The sequence below is a fragment of the Charadrius vociferus genome, unplaced genomic scaffold (genome assembly GCF_000708025.1).
Source record: "Charadrius vociferus isolate BGI_N301 unplaced genomic scaffold, ASM70802v2 scaffold185, whole genome shotgun sequence".
NCBI lineage: Eukaryota > Metazoa > Chordata > Aves > Charadriiformes > Charadriidae > Charadrius > Charadrius vociferus.
In genome coordinates, this window is record NW_009648955.1 from 4,562,887 (window position 1) to 4,577,701 (window position 14,815).

At 38.2% G+C, this 14,815-nt stretch overlaps 1 protein-coding gene across 1 annotated transcript in view; it reads left to right on the forward strand.

The window, feature by feature from the left end:
• The first annotated feature begins 105 nt into the window (after positions 1-105).
• Positions 106-14,815, forward strand: part of LOC104288686 (chromosome unknown open reading frame, human C6orf165) — a 16,786-nt gene continuing 2,076 nt past the window's right edge. The window contains exons 1-11 of the mRNA XM_009887527.1: positions 106-213; positions 1,874-1,957; positions 2,267-2,357; positions 2,884-3,072; positions 3,345-3,503; positions 4,423-4,631; positions 5,474-5,593; positions 8,156-8,354; positions 9,056-9,193; positions 11,210-11,403; positions 12,453-12,596. Of these exons, the coding sequence (XP_009885829.1) occupies positions 106-213; positions 1,874-1,957; positions 2,267-2,357; positions 2,884-3,072; positions 3,345-3,503; positions 4,423-4,631; positions 5,474-5,593; positions 8,156-8,354; positions 9,056-9,193; positions 11,210-11,403; positions 12,453-12,596 (1,635 nt within the window). The remainder of the gene's footprint in view (positions 214-1,873; positions 1,958-2,266; positions 2,358-2,883; positions 3,073-3,344; positions 3,504-4,422; positions 4,632-5,473; positions 5,594-8,155; positions 8,355-9,055; positions 9,194-11,209; positions 11,404-12,452; positions 12,597-14,815) is intronic.

Consider the following 14,815-nt stretch of genomic DNA (forward strand, 5'->3'; position numbering starts at 1 on the left):
GGGGGGAAGGGTGTGTGTGCCTTCGCCACGAGAAGAGAAGCATTGAAAATCGCACCCGAAATCTTACGTAAATGTTAATCCTGTTAACGTGCGTGTTTGCCCAGTATGTCTTGCGACCAGACCGAAACTCTCCTCAAGAAAATCATTCGCAAAATCGGCCAAGAATGCGCCGCCCAGGGACAAACCCTTTCTGAAACCTTGGTGGCGTTCATGGTAAGCGCAAATTAAATGTTTAGGGTTGGGGTTTTTTATTATTATTTCATCTGAGTGTTTTTCTAATCAAGTTCAAATTCTGCTGTCATCCATAAAACATTTAAGATAAATATCATAGAATGGTTTAGGTTGGAAGAGACCTTGAAGATCATCTAGTTCCAACCCCCCTGCCATAGGACACCTCCCACTAGACCGGGAACTATATGTATAGATAGTGTATAGATCAGAAGTTTCAAACCTGCGTGCCTGTATCTTGGCAGTCCACACCGGTTTTAAGGCTTTCGTGAGGCAGGGGCTCCATTTTACACATGGTGAATAGTTCCCCCAACGTCGCTGATGGACACAGCTCGGGCTGAATGACATGAAGCGAGGACACCCATCATTCTTTTGGCCTTAAAAGCCAACAAACTTCCCTGCCCAGGCTGGGATGGCAGCAGCTGATGCTTTCAGGGGTGACCTGAACTTTGGAAATATGTCGGTTTCCAAAAAAGTATTCATTCCTCTGAAATGCTATCTATGCGAATATAAGGCCCTGAAAAGGCTGCAGGTCCCGAGTCCTGGGACCTCTGACTCACAGTTCTCCCTTAGTTTTCGTGTACAGGCAGATAAAGTGAAAAAGAGAAGTGTTCCCAAGTTTTAATAACATTTCTTTCCACTCTCATAAATGAACAAAAAGGCATGATGCATAGGTGAATGTTTATTGCAGCAGCTTTATTTATTCTTTGATGTTTACTTCTTCCCTCTGTTGTGATGGATTCTTTTGTTTGTTTCTCTTCTTAGGCAGGGCCAGGTAGTGTAAATAGGCTGAATATTTGAAGGAGCGGGGGTGGATCCCACTCAAACTAAAAATGAAATGGAATCAATCTCAGGGTTGCCCTCGGTAGACAACTATAAGTATCCTATTATCCTATCCTATTATATCCTATAATATAGTCTGAATGCATCTGCAAAGCTCTATCTGAAGAAAGATGGAGCTAGGTTCTTTATTGATGGTGTTAAGAACAGAATTGGCTCTTGATAAACTTGTATATGAATGTCAATGGTTCACAGCAGTACTGTTAATCTGCCCTTTTTTTTTTTTCCTAAAGGTGACACTGTGGCTTTAAAAAATGCATTGGGCTCAAAAGTAATATTAATCAATTAGGCATGAAAAAGCAGTATTAATCAATTAGGTATGAACATTTTGATGAGTAAAAAACTTGTACAAGTGGCTGGCAAGATACCCAGCATACATGCCGACTGCAAACATAAACATATTTCCCTGTATGCAGAACACCATTAATTTTGTATCCAAATGGTAAACATTTATACCGATACATATAACACCAACCGAGAAGTTCATAAACAACCATGATGGATTTTTATGAAGTTTTACTGAGAAAAATATTTTTTCCAGGAAATTTTTAAAGGACCTATATTTAAATATTTCTCTGCAAACTGTGCATCACAAATAGATTTTTTTTCCACTTATGTCTGGTGAGATTGAAACTGACAACACGTGAAATGAAGTAACTTTGTTTCATTATCACAGATGGCAATGGAAAAAAAGAATAGTTAACAAAATATTGACTGCATCTGAGATTTTTCAGAAAATAAAAGATTAGTTGCAAAGAGTGTATGTTGAGATGTAAATTAATAGCTTTCTTTTGGCAATCTCTAGGTGAAAGCTGTTGTTTTAGATCCAAGAAACTACTTTAATGTGGATCGAATCCTTACAAAAAAAGATGTGCAAAATCTTATCCAGGTAATTCTGACATGATGTTGAGATTAATGCTAAGACTATGGCATTATTTGCTACATGTTCCTGTAACTAAAATGCCATTTTATTTTGATATGAATGCTTTCAAAATGTTAATGCTACTTTATTTTCATGGTTTTGGAGCTAAAGAGTGGACTGTGTTTCCTCATGTAATTAAAGGCTTTATACTTATAAATGCCCTATATAGAGAGAATGGTAGCAAAGGGGCTCTACTGCTGTTGTGAAATAGTCACTGTTGGTTCCGATGTTTCCCCAGTGATGAGAAAGAACTCACTTCTCTGTCTCTCTTCTTAGCTCTGCGTTACCAGACTGCTTGACACAACAAACCCATCCCTGAGCACAATTAAGATGCAAGTTTACTTTGACATGAACTATGCAAACCGAGGTATTCTCAAATATGTTTTCATAGAAGAACTTGATGCTGAGTTTAGTAAAGCAAAATAACAAACCCTGGAGAAATGTACCATATAGGAGTATGGTGTTTCAGTATGGATATAGCAAGGAAAAAATGTACATTAGATTTGAGAGTACACTCATCCTGTCTGAGAGATTTACTGAATGTAATGTATTAGATTGCTTGAGAACAATTATGCTTTCAGGTGCGTGTGTGTGTGTGTGTTTGTTAGGTCCTACTGCAGTCAGAGCAGTCCAGAGACCCACAGACTTGCTGCTTAATTTGGCCTGAATAGTTCTCTGGACTCTACTGACTGATGTTAATTATGCTAATTATGTTAATGTTCAACTCCATTGTTGTTAATTATAGTGGTATGGTACCTTGAACATCTCTTCCGTGTATCTGTGCTTCAGAAACCTTAAGTTGGTGCTCTGACTGTGGAAATTAATTGTACCCTCTGTATAAGCCAGATTCCAAAGAATTTAGATAGCACTTACTAACTGTCCTTCTTTCCTAGCTGAATTACTCAGTGAGCAGCACCGTGTTCTGGAGGGAAAGCTGGCGCCTGTGGTTAGAGGTATCACGGATAGCCATCCTCGTGTACAAGCAGAAATGGAGAGTGTGTATCGAACAATTGTTAGCTATGTGCTTCTGAGCTTTGGCCTGGGATCCCCAACAGATATTGAGGTTGTCAGGGAGGTAACAGGTCAGTAAATCCCCCGCTGTGAAATTGGGCTTCTCTTATTGAAAAATGAAATTTCACCTTCTCTTTGCTGATCTTCAGATACAGATGTGGGAAACTGTGATAAATGCTTACTACCCAAACTGTCACTGCCCAGCCTTGAACTCTAAGCTTTCCTCTTTTTTGGATTTCCTACTTTTTTCAGTTGTTCAGGAGACAGTATTTTTGCTTGTTTAATGACTTTCTTTTCTCTTCCCTCATACTGAGGGTTTTCTCACCCTTTGTAATGCTTATAGCCGCCCTGCAGAGTGTATTCCCACAGACAGAGATGATTACTTTCATCTCACTCAGTAAGAAGAAAAAAGAGCAACAGCTGAAAAATCTTGCCATGCTAGTCACAGGAATTCGGTTGTACAACAAGGAATGCGGGAAAGGAGGAAGCAGCATTGATGACTGTAAGTAGACAAACTGCATTTGGGCTGTGTATTCCAAATTAATTCTTGTGGCCCTCTTCACTGGAGTGACTCCAATAATATCCCATCTCTCTAGATAAGCAGCTTTGACTCAGGGTCTGTAAACCTGAAGGAGAAGAAATACATATTTGCTATTTAATTATAGATTTCCATGTAGGCTACTACGTTTTAGCTAAGAGGGAGCCCTATGTGGTTGATGCGGAACGATTATATGTATTAACTTAATGCACTGATTTACCTTATGATAACTTGTTCTCTGATCCCTTGCCATTAAGTGAATTAAATATGTAATGTTTACCTTTAAAAGCACTTAATTAAAATATTGAAAGGACACTGTCAATCCAATTACAATTTTCTGTTGCATATGTGTAATGAGAAGTGATAAAAGTTGCTGGTGCATTATCTGTATTCTGATACTTTAGAGTAACCTCTTCTGATTCTTAACATGTTCTCAAAAATCTTTTGCATTTTGAATCCTCATCAGCAGAAATGTTTTTGTAAATATGCATGCAGTATTGTAGCTCAGACTTCTTTGTAAGAAGCGTCTGCAGCCGAGTTTTAGAGGAAACGAAGCACTGAAAATTGTGCAGATTGCCTGAAGTCTCTCAGGAAACCCATGTCAGTGGTATCAACTGAACTGCACCTACTATAAAGCAAGTTTTCTCACAGTCCTTGACTTGCCTGTGATATTTCCTCACCTATGATTCTGTTTGGAACCACTTGACTAGTAGGATACAGTGGTTGAATCTAGTATGCAAGTATTTGGAAATCCATGAATATAAGGACAAAGTTTAGAAATTTTATTGGAAGACTACTTTGCTCAAATACTGCACTGTAATCTTTTGCTAATGATTTAAATAATTCTTTATATAGATATATATAATTTATTTTATATAATCAGTGCCAGCCGTTTTGAATGAAGCCATTCCGTCAGCTACACAGACTGTTGATGAAGGTCTTAATATGTGCCGCAGACTAGCCCACCAGTACACAGCTCTGTTGGAATCCATGCAAGAAGACCAACACAGATACACACAGCTTAGTTCTTTTAAATTAAAAGAAGCACTCTTCAATGTGAGACAATATGAGGCCTTCCTTTGCATCCTTCTGGTGAGATACCATCATGTTATGTCCTGTGGGTTTTTATTGCAGATGGAATGTATTCAAGTTACCTACTTGTACAGGACAGAAATATCAGAAAAAATATTCAGAAATAAATGAAATAAATTTTATCTCAGTATATAAGGAGCTACATTATCTGTCATGCTGAACTTCATACCTAACTTGCTGAGTTTGGTTACTGTCAGGTAAAAGACAAAATGGGTTAATTGTTTGCTGCAGTGTGACTGTGCTTCCATTCCATTGCTGGAGGTTTCCATTTGTGGTTAAATTCATTAACAAAGGACTGAAAAAGTGTAACTTTTTTCTTGTTTGCATACTGATACCCTCTCTGCCCCAAAAGGCATGAAAGAAAAAATCTCCTTGTTCAATCCATAAATCACTTCAATTTTAGTCTGCAAACACCCCCAAAACATATGGAGTCATCAGAAGTCTTTGAAGAATACAAATTAAATTCTTGAAACTCGTTTTCTTTATGAAGACCTTTTCATTTGTCTGTTGTGAAACTGCAGGGTTTTATTAGTTTTTCCTGTGTATCATAAAGCTTGGAAAAATATTTCTCTTTTACCTTTTTTTTCAGTTCTCTTTATTATAAAAATGTAGAGGTTTTCTGTAAAAATTACTAGTATATGTTTGAGAGAAGCACCTGGTTTTACACCGGAACACGTAAGGAAAAATGTATTTTGTGGAAAGTTAGGGTGCATTTCGTTCCTTAAAAGAGTTGTCAGAAAATAGTTGAATGAAGACGTCCAAGTAAATACTTATTACTAAATGATAAATAAATTGATTTTTTGACTGCCATACTTCTTAACTGAAGTAAGTTCTCTTTCCAGTCTGATGCAATTCGAAGTGCTCAAGAAGTTGAAAAGATGAATGTGGAGTTTGGAGCAACAATGGAGCAGTTGAAAAACACAGTGCAGAATAAGGTTTCCATAGATACCAAAGAAGTTTTTGTAAGTATTTTGAATGGAAAACCTGTTTCTTCTTGATTGTAAAAAATTACTAAAGTATTACAAAATACTTTGCCTGTGTATTTTTGCATAGTTTGTGTTAAGAAAAAGGCTGCATTATTTTTTATTATAGCATCATCTGTGATTTTTGAAGGGGCAATGAAACTAAAAGACTTGATCTCAAGGTAAAAGAAAAGCAAGGTACAAAACCAGTGAGAAGGAATTAAGTAGTATTTTACTATAAGTGTCTTAAGTCATTTGTCAGTATTCATAGATTTACAGTGATTTTTTTCCTGTTTTGTGTAAATATTCCCTCCTGTTCTTTGCAGAAATAGTAAGAACACAATGATGACACATAACAGCACATCAGAGTGTGATTCTTTTTAAGTCCCTTCAGAGGGCAATGCCTGTAATTGCAGTATGACTCCTTGATATAATTTTTTTAAAGAAGTCAGGTTTCTGTAGTGGGGGTTTTAGCCTCTGCCCCTCCCAATAGCTTCTGAACTTGTTGGCCAGTTCCAGTCAAATTTGTCAGTCTAGAGATCTCAAAATATGTTATTTTCTGCAAGTGTTGTGAAAAAACAAGCAACTAGAGCAACACAGAGCCTTCCTAAGATCAAGTATGAAATGGGAATGCCACAGGTAGCTGCTGGTTTGTGTGGTGTCTGGCCAGTGAGCAGCCACGTACCTCTGCACTGTCCATGTTCTGTAGTGTTTCACCCTTAGCTGGGAGCTACAGGACGTGGGAGGGAGGTGTTGGAGGAAGAGGGAATGAGTGATGCAAACTGCAAGTATCGTGAAGGAGGGTGTTTGGTGACCCTGTGAAAACCTGGTATTATTATGATGGCAAGGTGTAAAGGAAATGGGAGAGAAATACATCGAAAACCAGCTTCATTTAATTCACTTTTCATGGAAGAGCTCATTATTTTGTGTGATATGTCTATCATTTTAATTCCTTGTAGTTAGCTGCTGAACTAGCTTGCAGTTCATACATATGTTAGGTTATATTTCATCCTTCTAAACCAATAATTAGAAAGCAAAATAAAGTCTAATGTGAGGAGGGAGGAAGGAAGATCATGCCCTCACTACCTACTCAGGAGTATTTTTTACTCTTCCTGTAAGGGCGTCTGAGCTGGAAACTCATGGGACCGGCACTTTGACCAAAGTACATCTCATGTGTGATCTGACACTTCAGTTTATGTGTGCTTGTGATTTTATAAGCCAGATGTTCTTATTTGGAGAACATCGTGGGGCTTAAATGACTGATATACATGTTACCCTTTTCCCTAGAAGCAGCCTGCTGTTGTCTGCTTCCTTCCTAGATTTTCTTCTCTCTTCAGGTTGGTTAGTTGGTTTTTTTCTTCTCTGTGGAAGACAGACTGTGTAATGTCTTTTGATTTCAGGTCTTTTGCAGGTAGACATTTCCCTGTTATTGCACCATTTAAACAGTTCTTGGTTTTGGCTAGTAACTGAGAAGCTGGATCCTACAGGAATTTAGAGAAGCAGGACATTCTGCCATCTAAAAACTGTAGGATAAGGCCTATATATGTCATAGACATTTATTTTAGGAACCGTAGTAGATTTCATTAATATTGTTTGTTTATTCTACTAAGGATGACTTTGATGTTGTTGCCTCTGCTTTAGTTCCTTCCATTTTTGTAATCATAACATTTCCATAGCATTAGTGATGCAGATGGATTCCAGAGCTGACTCTGTTGGCTGTTCTTATAATAATGTAGTTAACATGCATAAAATATAATGTTGTCAGTGTACATTTCAGGTTTGTTGAATCTCTTCCCGTAAACGCTCTGTATGTTTAGATGTAACAGGGCACGTTTTATGTCACTGTCATTGAAATCAGCATTTATACTCAAAGCTCATAGGCTTCTTCTGTGTCGTGGTTAGAAGAGGCTTAACTGAAAAGTAAAATTACTGAAAAGAAAATTGATTCTGTTTTACCACAAACCAGGACGTTCTGTGTGCGTGTACACCTGTGTGTCAGCATCACTGCTGGGAATGGCAGCTTCCAGTTTTGTCTTGAACCCCGTACCACTCTGAAGAGGCTTGCACACCATTAATTTGATACGTGGTGGCCTGGGGGCTGTGGTACCAAGTCACTCTGGAAGCAGGGCAGACAAAATAACAAAACCTGATCGTTTGCACATAGAGGTGTGGTTTTACTTCATTTGGTAGTTAAACAGGTGCATTTCTTTTGGTCCTTCTTATTCCTGTGGACGTTATTTTCAGTTATAAAACTGTATTGCCAGTGAAGCGCTCAATTCCAAGGATGGTCTCCAAGTAATGTGTTCGGGAAAGGTTTTGGAGTAAAATGTAGAGAAGTACCATTCTGGCCCATGGGTGTATGTGCTGGACATATGTGCTTGGGGCATATGTGCTGGGAGCTCCTCTTACAAATCCCAGGAGTTCCCTTGGAATTTGCAGGTGCTGAAGGCCTTGGAGATCAGCCCCTCCTTGTTCATAGCAGGGATTGTTGTGCACAGCACGTGAATTACGCTGCAGACATAAACCAATTCTGGATTTCAGATCATTTTCTTTGTTTTCTAGCCTCTCTTTGTCGCACTTTCTAACCTCTGGAGCAGCTTTCAGGATGAGATACTACTGCTAAGCTTCCTCACAAATATGGCTAACAATCTGCAACAGTTCTCGGAAATCCAATCACAGCTTTTACCTGAGGACATGCTAACATCTCTTCTGGAAGGAGTGACTGTAAAAAGTGACGAGGAAAGGATAAGAGAAACTATGGGTACTGAAAGTTGTTACTTTTCTGTTTTCCTTCATATTCCAAGATTTTATGGTTTGAATTTTATTTACAGAAGGTGCTACTAATCAAAATTCACATAGTAAATTGAAATAAGCCTTGATTGTGTGGATTTATTTCTCATGTCGTGTAGTTTGGGCTTCTATTTTTATGCATAAAATTAAAATATATCTACTAGATACAAACATACCTTACGAAAATGGCAGAACAAACAGAGAAGAATATTTCTACATTTTTTTACATTTTTTAAGTTTGTTTATGTATTTTTATACCTTTCAGATCTTCTGAAATAGGGGTGTGTGTGTGTTAAAAAAGCTAATTTAATGATAGTTTGTTTACCAGAAGTATTTGTTTGTAAGATGGTTTCCCTAGTAACCAAGTTGCACTCCAAGGGATTTGTAATGCGTGAGTGGGTGAAAACAAAATAGAAGAATAAGGTATTACCTTCCTGTTATTGTCTCTTGTTTATGAAGAAAGCTAATGCTACTAAAGAAGGCTCCTGCTGCGGGACTGATTTTTCAATAGGATCTCTCCTAAGACAGGGCTAAAGTTTGGCTTTTGGGATCTTGGCCACTGCAAGTCATCCTGTAAAGACCACAGTAATCCAGTCATCCTGTAGCATTATTATATTTTAAACATCTGATGTTTTCTTACTGAAATCCTTCCTTTGTTAAACCTTTTCTTAGGAACCAGAGTGAATGTTTCTGATTTCAAGAACCAAGAATGGCTTTTTCCAGAGACCACTGATAATTTTGATCAGCTGCTAATCCAGTACCATGGTTTCTGTGCCCATGCCATTGGTGTGAAAGGCCTCACCCTCCCAGGTATGCTTTGTAGTTAGATCTTTTCCTTATTTTATCTGTACACAAGTACTAGTGAAAATGCAAAGACATGTTCTGAATGCATCGTCTTATGTCAGGGCTGGAGTACTGTATTTTCATGTTTGTAATTTTTAGTCCAGATATAATTTATTTCCCCTGTTAAAGTATTTTTCTTTTATAAATACCCAAACAAACTGCCCTAAATAGAAGATAGGAGGGCTTCAAGAGAAAGCAAGCGTGAGCAAGCAGAGGCAGAAACAAGATGGGATGGATAAATGTTTCCTCCTCCTATATGTGCATCTGTATAACCTACACTGCAGCTGAATGCAGGTTTGTTTGTTGTTGTTAATGTGTTTTAATACAGGCATAGGAAAATGGTCATTCCTTCTATTTTGTGTATCTGTCTGTTGCAAACACACCCATTCATGCCTACATCATATGTACTTTTAAACAAGTGGGTATAAAGTAACAAAAATCTTTTCTGAAAAGAATGCAAAAGTGCTCTCGATTAAGTCAACTAATCATAGGATTTTTTTTGGTCTCTTCTAGGGTCGTTTGTCTTGAAAGCAAGCCTTATTTCAGCTACCCCATCAGTTCATGTTTTCTGTCTCCCTGCCCTTTATAGAACTTATCAACATAGAATTTTTTTAAACCTACAGGAGGTTGGGAGGAAAATATTTGCATTACTTGGCAGTATTAAAAATAGCTATTTTAACAGCAATGTAAATTACTTACACTTACTTAGTATTGTGTATAAGAACAGCTGTCCTGGGTTGGACTGAAGGTCTCTCTAGCCCTGTATCCAATTTCTGGATGTGGTCAGTCATGAACAGTTGAAGATTATGAGAAATCAAGTAGGAATGATCCTTCCTTAATTGTATCCTTCCCTGTTCTAGCAGTCAGTGGTTATGAGATTTCCTCAGATAAATATTGTGTCTGTACCCTTCTGTTGAATAATCTTCGATAGAGGTTTTTCATTTATCTAATTGGTTTTTGAATCCATTTAGAGTTTGCCATGGGATATACTCACTGTCAAGAGTCCCACAATTACAATTATATATACCATGAAAAGGTACCTCTTTTTGAGATGGTTTTAAGCTCTGGCTTGATAATTTCATCAGAGACCCGATAATCTTTCTATTAGGAAAATTAGCAAATAGTAATTTTATATTGCACACAATTCATGGTTTTGTAACCTCATATCATGTTATTTCTCTTCAGTTGCTTCTTTTTAATGCTGAAGTGGCCTCTTTCTTTAATCCTTCCTTCTGTGAAAGGTATTCCAAGCCTCTGATCACTCCCAACACCCTTCATTTTGCTTTTTCTTATTCTGTTGAGTTGAAGCAAAATGTAGTATTGCAAATGTAGCATACAGGTTCTTATAATGTTGGGTTTTTTTCTCCCCCTCTGTTTGCATCCTAAAAATTCCCAACATTCTTTTTGCTTTTTTGATTGCCACTGAGTAGTGCCATTTAGTATTTTCAAGGCACTGTCTATGATGATTCTAGGTCTTTCCTGGGCAGTGACAGCTGAAGTAGAGCCTGCCACTCTCCTTGCGCTCAGTTTGTGGTTTCCTATGTAAGTTATTTAGCCTTTCTTAACATTTAATTTTCTCTGTTAATGTATTTCCACCTTCTCAGCTGCTTCATCTGCTTCTTCAGATAATTCCAGTGTTATGCCCTTTGGTGTAAATGGACTGCTGATTTGCAGGAGATTATAGGGGAAACATTTGTGCGTATGCCTTTGCTCTAGGTATTTTATCTGTTGTTTTTCTGACAGACATGCACTAAGGCATGCTGGAAGTGATCAAAAGCAGTTGTACTGATCTAACAGAATAGAGTTTTGTGTATTTAAAAAAGCTTACTTTCAGGGATTTATTCTGATTTCAGAAAAAAGGGAAGTGAAACTGACTTGAAGGAAACACAGAATCTTGATCACAAATGTCTTTTGTATTGGATATCATACTGTTCAGTATTTCATTTTGGGGGTTTGTTTTGGTGGTTTTTTTTTTTTTTTTAGGAAATCCTGCTATCGGAATTTTGAAGCACAAGGAGAGATGTTATGTTTTCAGTTCCAAAGAAGCTGCCTACATCTTTGCTCAAGATCCAGATAAGTTCATTCAACTGAATGTAGAAAAAGCGAAAGAACATGCAGAGCTAATTCAGCTTCTTGAGCTTTGTCATCAGTTTGAATACCTTGCTCCTTATGCACAGGTACACATTGCCCATGCCTCTTGCTGAACAGCTGTTGGGTCACTGGTTGGTCTGTCCTTTCCAGAACATAAAGAGAACAGATGATACCCATCTTTGGAAGAGAAGTATAATCATCTGCCTGTCATACAGAATGTCTGAAGGTTCATCTTTTCCAGGTCTTCAGGGTGTTGATAAGAAACATTTTCCCTTAATGTTGTTCTCACCTTATCTCTTCATAGGAGAATATTTAGAGCCAAAGGATTGTGGCAGCGATAAAAGCTGTTGGTCTGTAGCCTAAGAAGATCCTGTGTCTGATGTTTCTTTTCCTCATTTTTGCAAAAGCAGCTTAAAGGGACAGCAAATAAATGCAATAGAAGATAAACCAGATACCATATTAACTGCAGCTTTAGCTGAGCAGTTCATCAGTATGTGCTGGATGAGAGTGTAGTGATATCTGGGGACAGGAATTACGGAATATATTACAAAATGAAAGGGGACTTAATAATAATGAATACAAAAGTGCTACCATGTGAAATCCAAAGACTTGATTTGGATTCATAGACACTCTCTGTGATACATTGTGAATTCTAGGTCCCTAGCAATGGAAAGAAGGTAGTCTTCAGCTGGCCCTTGGTAAGAAAGGTATAGTTTATATCCTGGCTCTGGCAGAGATGTAACCACTTCTCCCAATTATGATTTGTGATTTTTAGTCCATTCATAAAGATAAACTGAGGTGCCTGCATCATAAAATACTGGTGGTGGTGGGATCCCTTTTTGCCAAAATCCAATGATAAAGCACTCTCTTGGGATGTGAGAGTCTGAAACTCAGCTGTGGCCTCTGCCTAAAGGGTTTTCTGTCAAAAATTAAATACATCAAATACTTAATGGTTTCTTCTTGTTAGCAGGGACAGGGGAACAAAAATATTGTTGAATGTAAAAATCATAATCTATTTGGGGTTTGCAGATTTCTATTTGCTTTTGAAATATAGTGTATCTGTATGTTATTTTCCTTAGATGTCTGTATTTTTTTCATTAATGCCTTGCTTGGTTTCGGGTTTTTTTTCATCCAGGCCAGAAATGCAGACAAAGGTTTGATGAAACCAACCACAAAATGTGACAGTAGCACTCAAACTGATACTCATATCTTGCCTCCAACTATTGTGACGTCCTATGAATGGAATGAATGGGAGCTGAGAAGAAAAGCTATAAAATTGGTTTGTATTGTTATGACCGTATTTTCATTGTTGGATATCAAAGTTCAGAATAAGTTACTGTAAGCTTTTTTTCCTTGCAACATACATCTAGACTTATTCAAAGATGCACGCTTCCCTTACAAATGGCCCAATATTTTTTTCCAGGTATTTGCTTTTCATATTTCTAGACTTTCTTATTCTCCAACTTCTCCCATATTTTTCCTCATTTTTTTGAGCAGTGGTTCCACTGCTAAGTCCAATTTTTTCAGTTGCCTTCTTTAAGTAATGAGAGTTTGTTGAGATTAGCGTTATTCTAAATTTGTTTCTCTACACTGAAATAAATTTGACAGGTTGAAGATACTGCTATATACTTTCTTTGTTAAAAAAAAAAAAGTCGCAGAAAGGTTTGCGTCAGGCAAAATTTTATTGCAAGTTGAGCAATTTATATTAATATTCATCACCACCAAGTAAGAGGAGGAAAAATATAGTAACTTGCAGACAGAATGGTTAGGAATGCCTTTGGCTGTGTTTGACCCCGCAGAAGCTGTCTTTGAGCTAACTTATCCATCCTTGAGAGGTATCAAAGCGAGGGTTGGTTTTTTTCCTTTTTTTTTGCATAATGAAATATTTTTCATTTTATCCTGATTCTTCGTGTTTGCTAAAACCAATTCTGGGTTTTTTTGGGGTGGAGTGGTTAATATTTCCTTCTATCATGTAGGACCAATCTGGAGAGGTAAGAAACAGAGCAAGTAGGTTTTGTGTTGTATATATAATCCAGAGGAAATGTCTGTTACACTGTCATCACGATTTTCTGATGAATTGGAAATCGCAGTCTGTCCACAGAAAGTTGGCCACATACATAAAGGGTTTTCAAGTAACAGTATATATTTTACAAGCTTCTTTCTAAGGTTTGCCAGCACATGTAGTTGTCAAGGTATAGCACCTGATCTTCAAGATTCAGTCAAAATGAACTTGTGAATACAGGGAATTTTGCAGGTACCAGTATCAACTGGACACAGAACACTGCAGGCTTGATTATTTTTTTTCTGTGAACAGATGCACTACGGAGGCCTGTGGTCTGCTGTGCAGCCTGTTTCCTCTCTGTTGTTCTCTTTGCCATGAAATCTCCAACGTTATAAAAGGAAACCAAAATTTTGGGCGGAGAATTCTTGCCAGTGTTAACTGGCTTATAAAGGATTGTAATAGTTGTTACTGAGGTATATAAAGAAGCCAATTAGGTTTACAAGAGGCCTTGCTAAAAGCCTCCTTTGCTTCCATAATGGACAAAAGCACATAAATAAATGCAAGATGTGGTCAGTGGTTTATCTTTAGTATGAGCAAAGGTGGATGTTTACTAAGAGCTGAGCATGAAGACCATTCACAAGCAAATTCGTAGCTCATTAGTTTGAAATATTTAGAGAACGTACTTTAAAGTACTAAGGGTGTTTTAGCCTCAACTGTCCATGTGGGAGATTGGTAATGCCGAGTTGAAACAAAAAACCCCACACGCATGCAAAAGTGTTTTGTCTACAGTGACTATGCTGAATTCGTAATATGGAAGTGATACAACATTTAGAATCAAAGTGCTAAAATACCAGAAATCGCTTACCAGTGCATCCATGAATTTGATAATTTAAGGGGAGCATCGGTCACACTTGCAGGTTTTGTTGGAGGAAGTGTGGGTTAGATGAATGGACAGTGAGGTGGATTGAGAACTGGCTGACAGATAGAGCTCAGAGGGTTGTGGTTAGTGGTGCAGAGTCTAGTTGGAGGTCAGTAACAAGTGGTGTCCCTCAGGAGTCAGTAATGGGCCCAGTCCTGTTCAACATATTCATTGATGATCTGGATGAAGGGATAGAGTGTACCATCAGCAAGTTTGCTGATGACACAAAACTGGGAGGAGTGGCTGACACGCCAGAAGGCTGTGCCACCATACAGCGAGACCTGGACAGGCTGGAGAGTTGGGCAGAGAGAAACCTGATGAAATTCAACAAGGGTAAGTGTAGGGTGCTGCATCTGGGGAGGAATAACCCCATGCATCAGTACAGGTTGGGGGCTGACCTGCTGGAGAGCAGCTCTGTGGAAAGAAACCTGGGAGTCCTGGTGGACAAAAGGATGACCATGAGCCAGCAATGTGCCCTGGTGGCCAAGAAGGCAAATGGCATCCTGGGGTGCATCAAGAAGAGTGTGGCCAACAGGTCGAGGGAGGTCATCCTCCCCCTCTACTCTGCCCTGGTGAG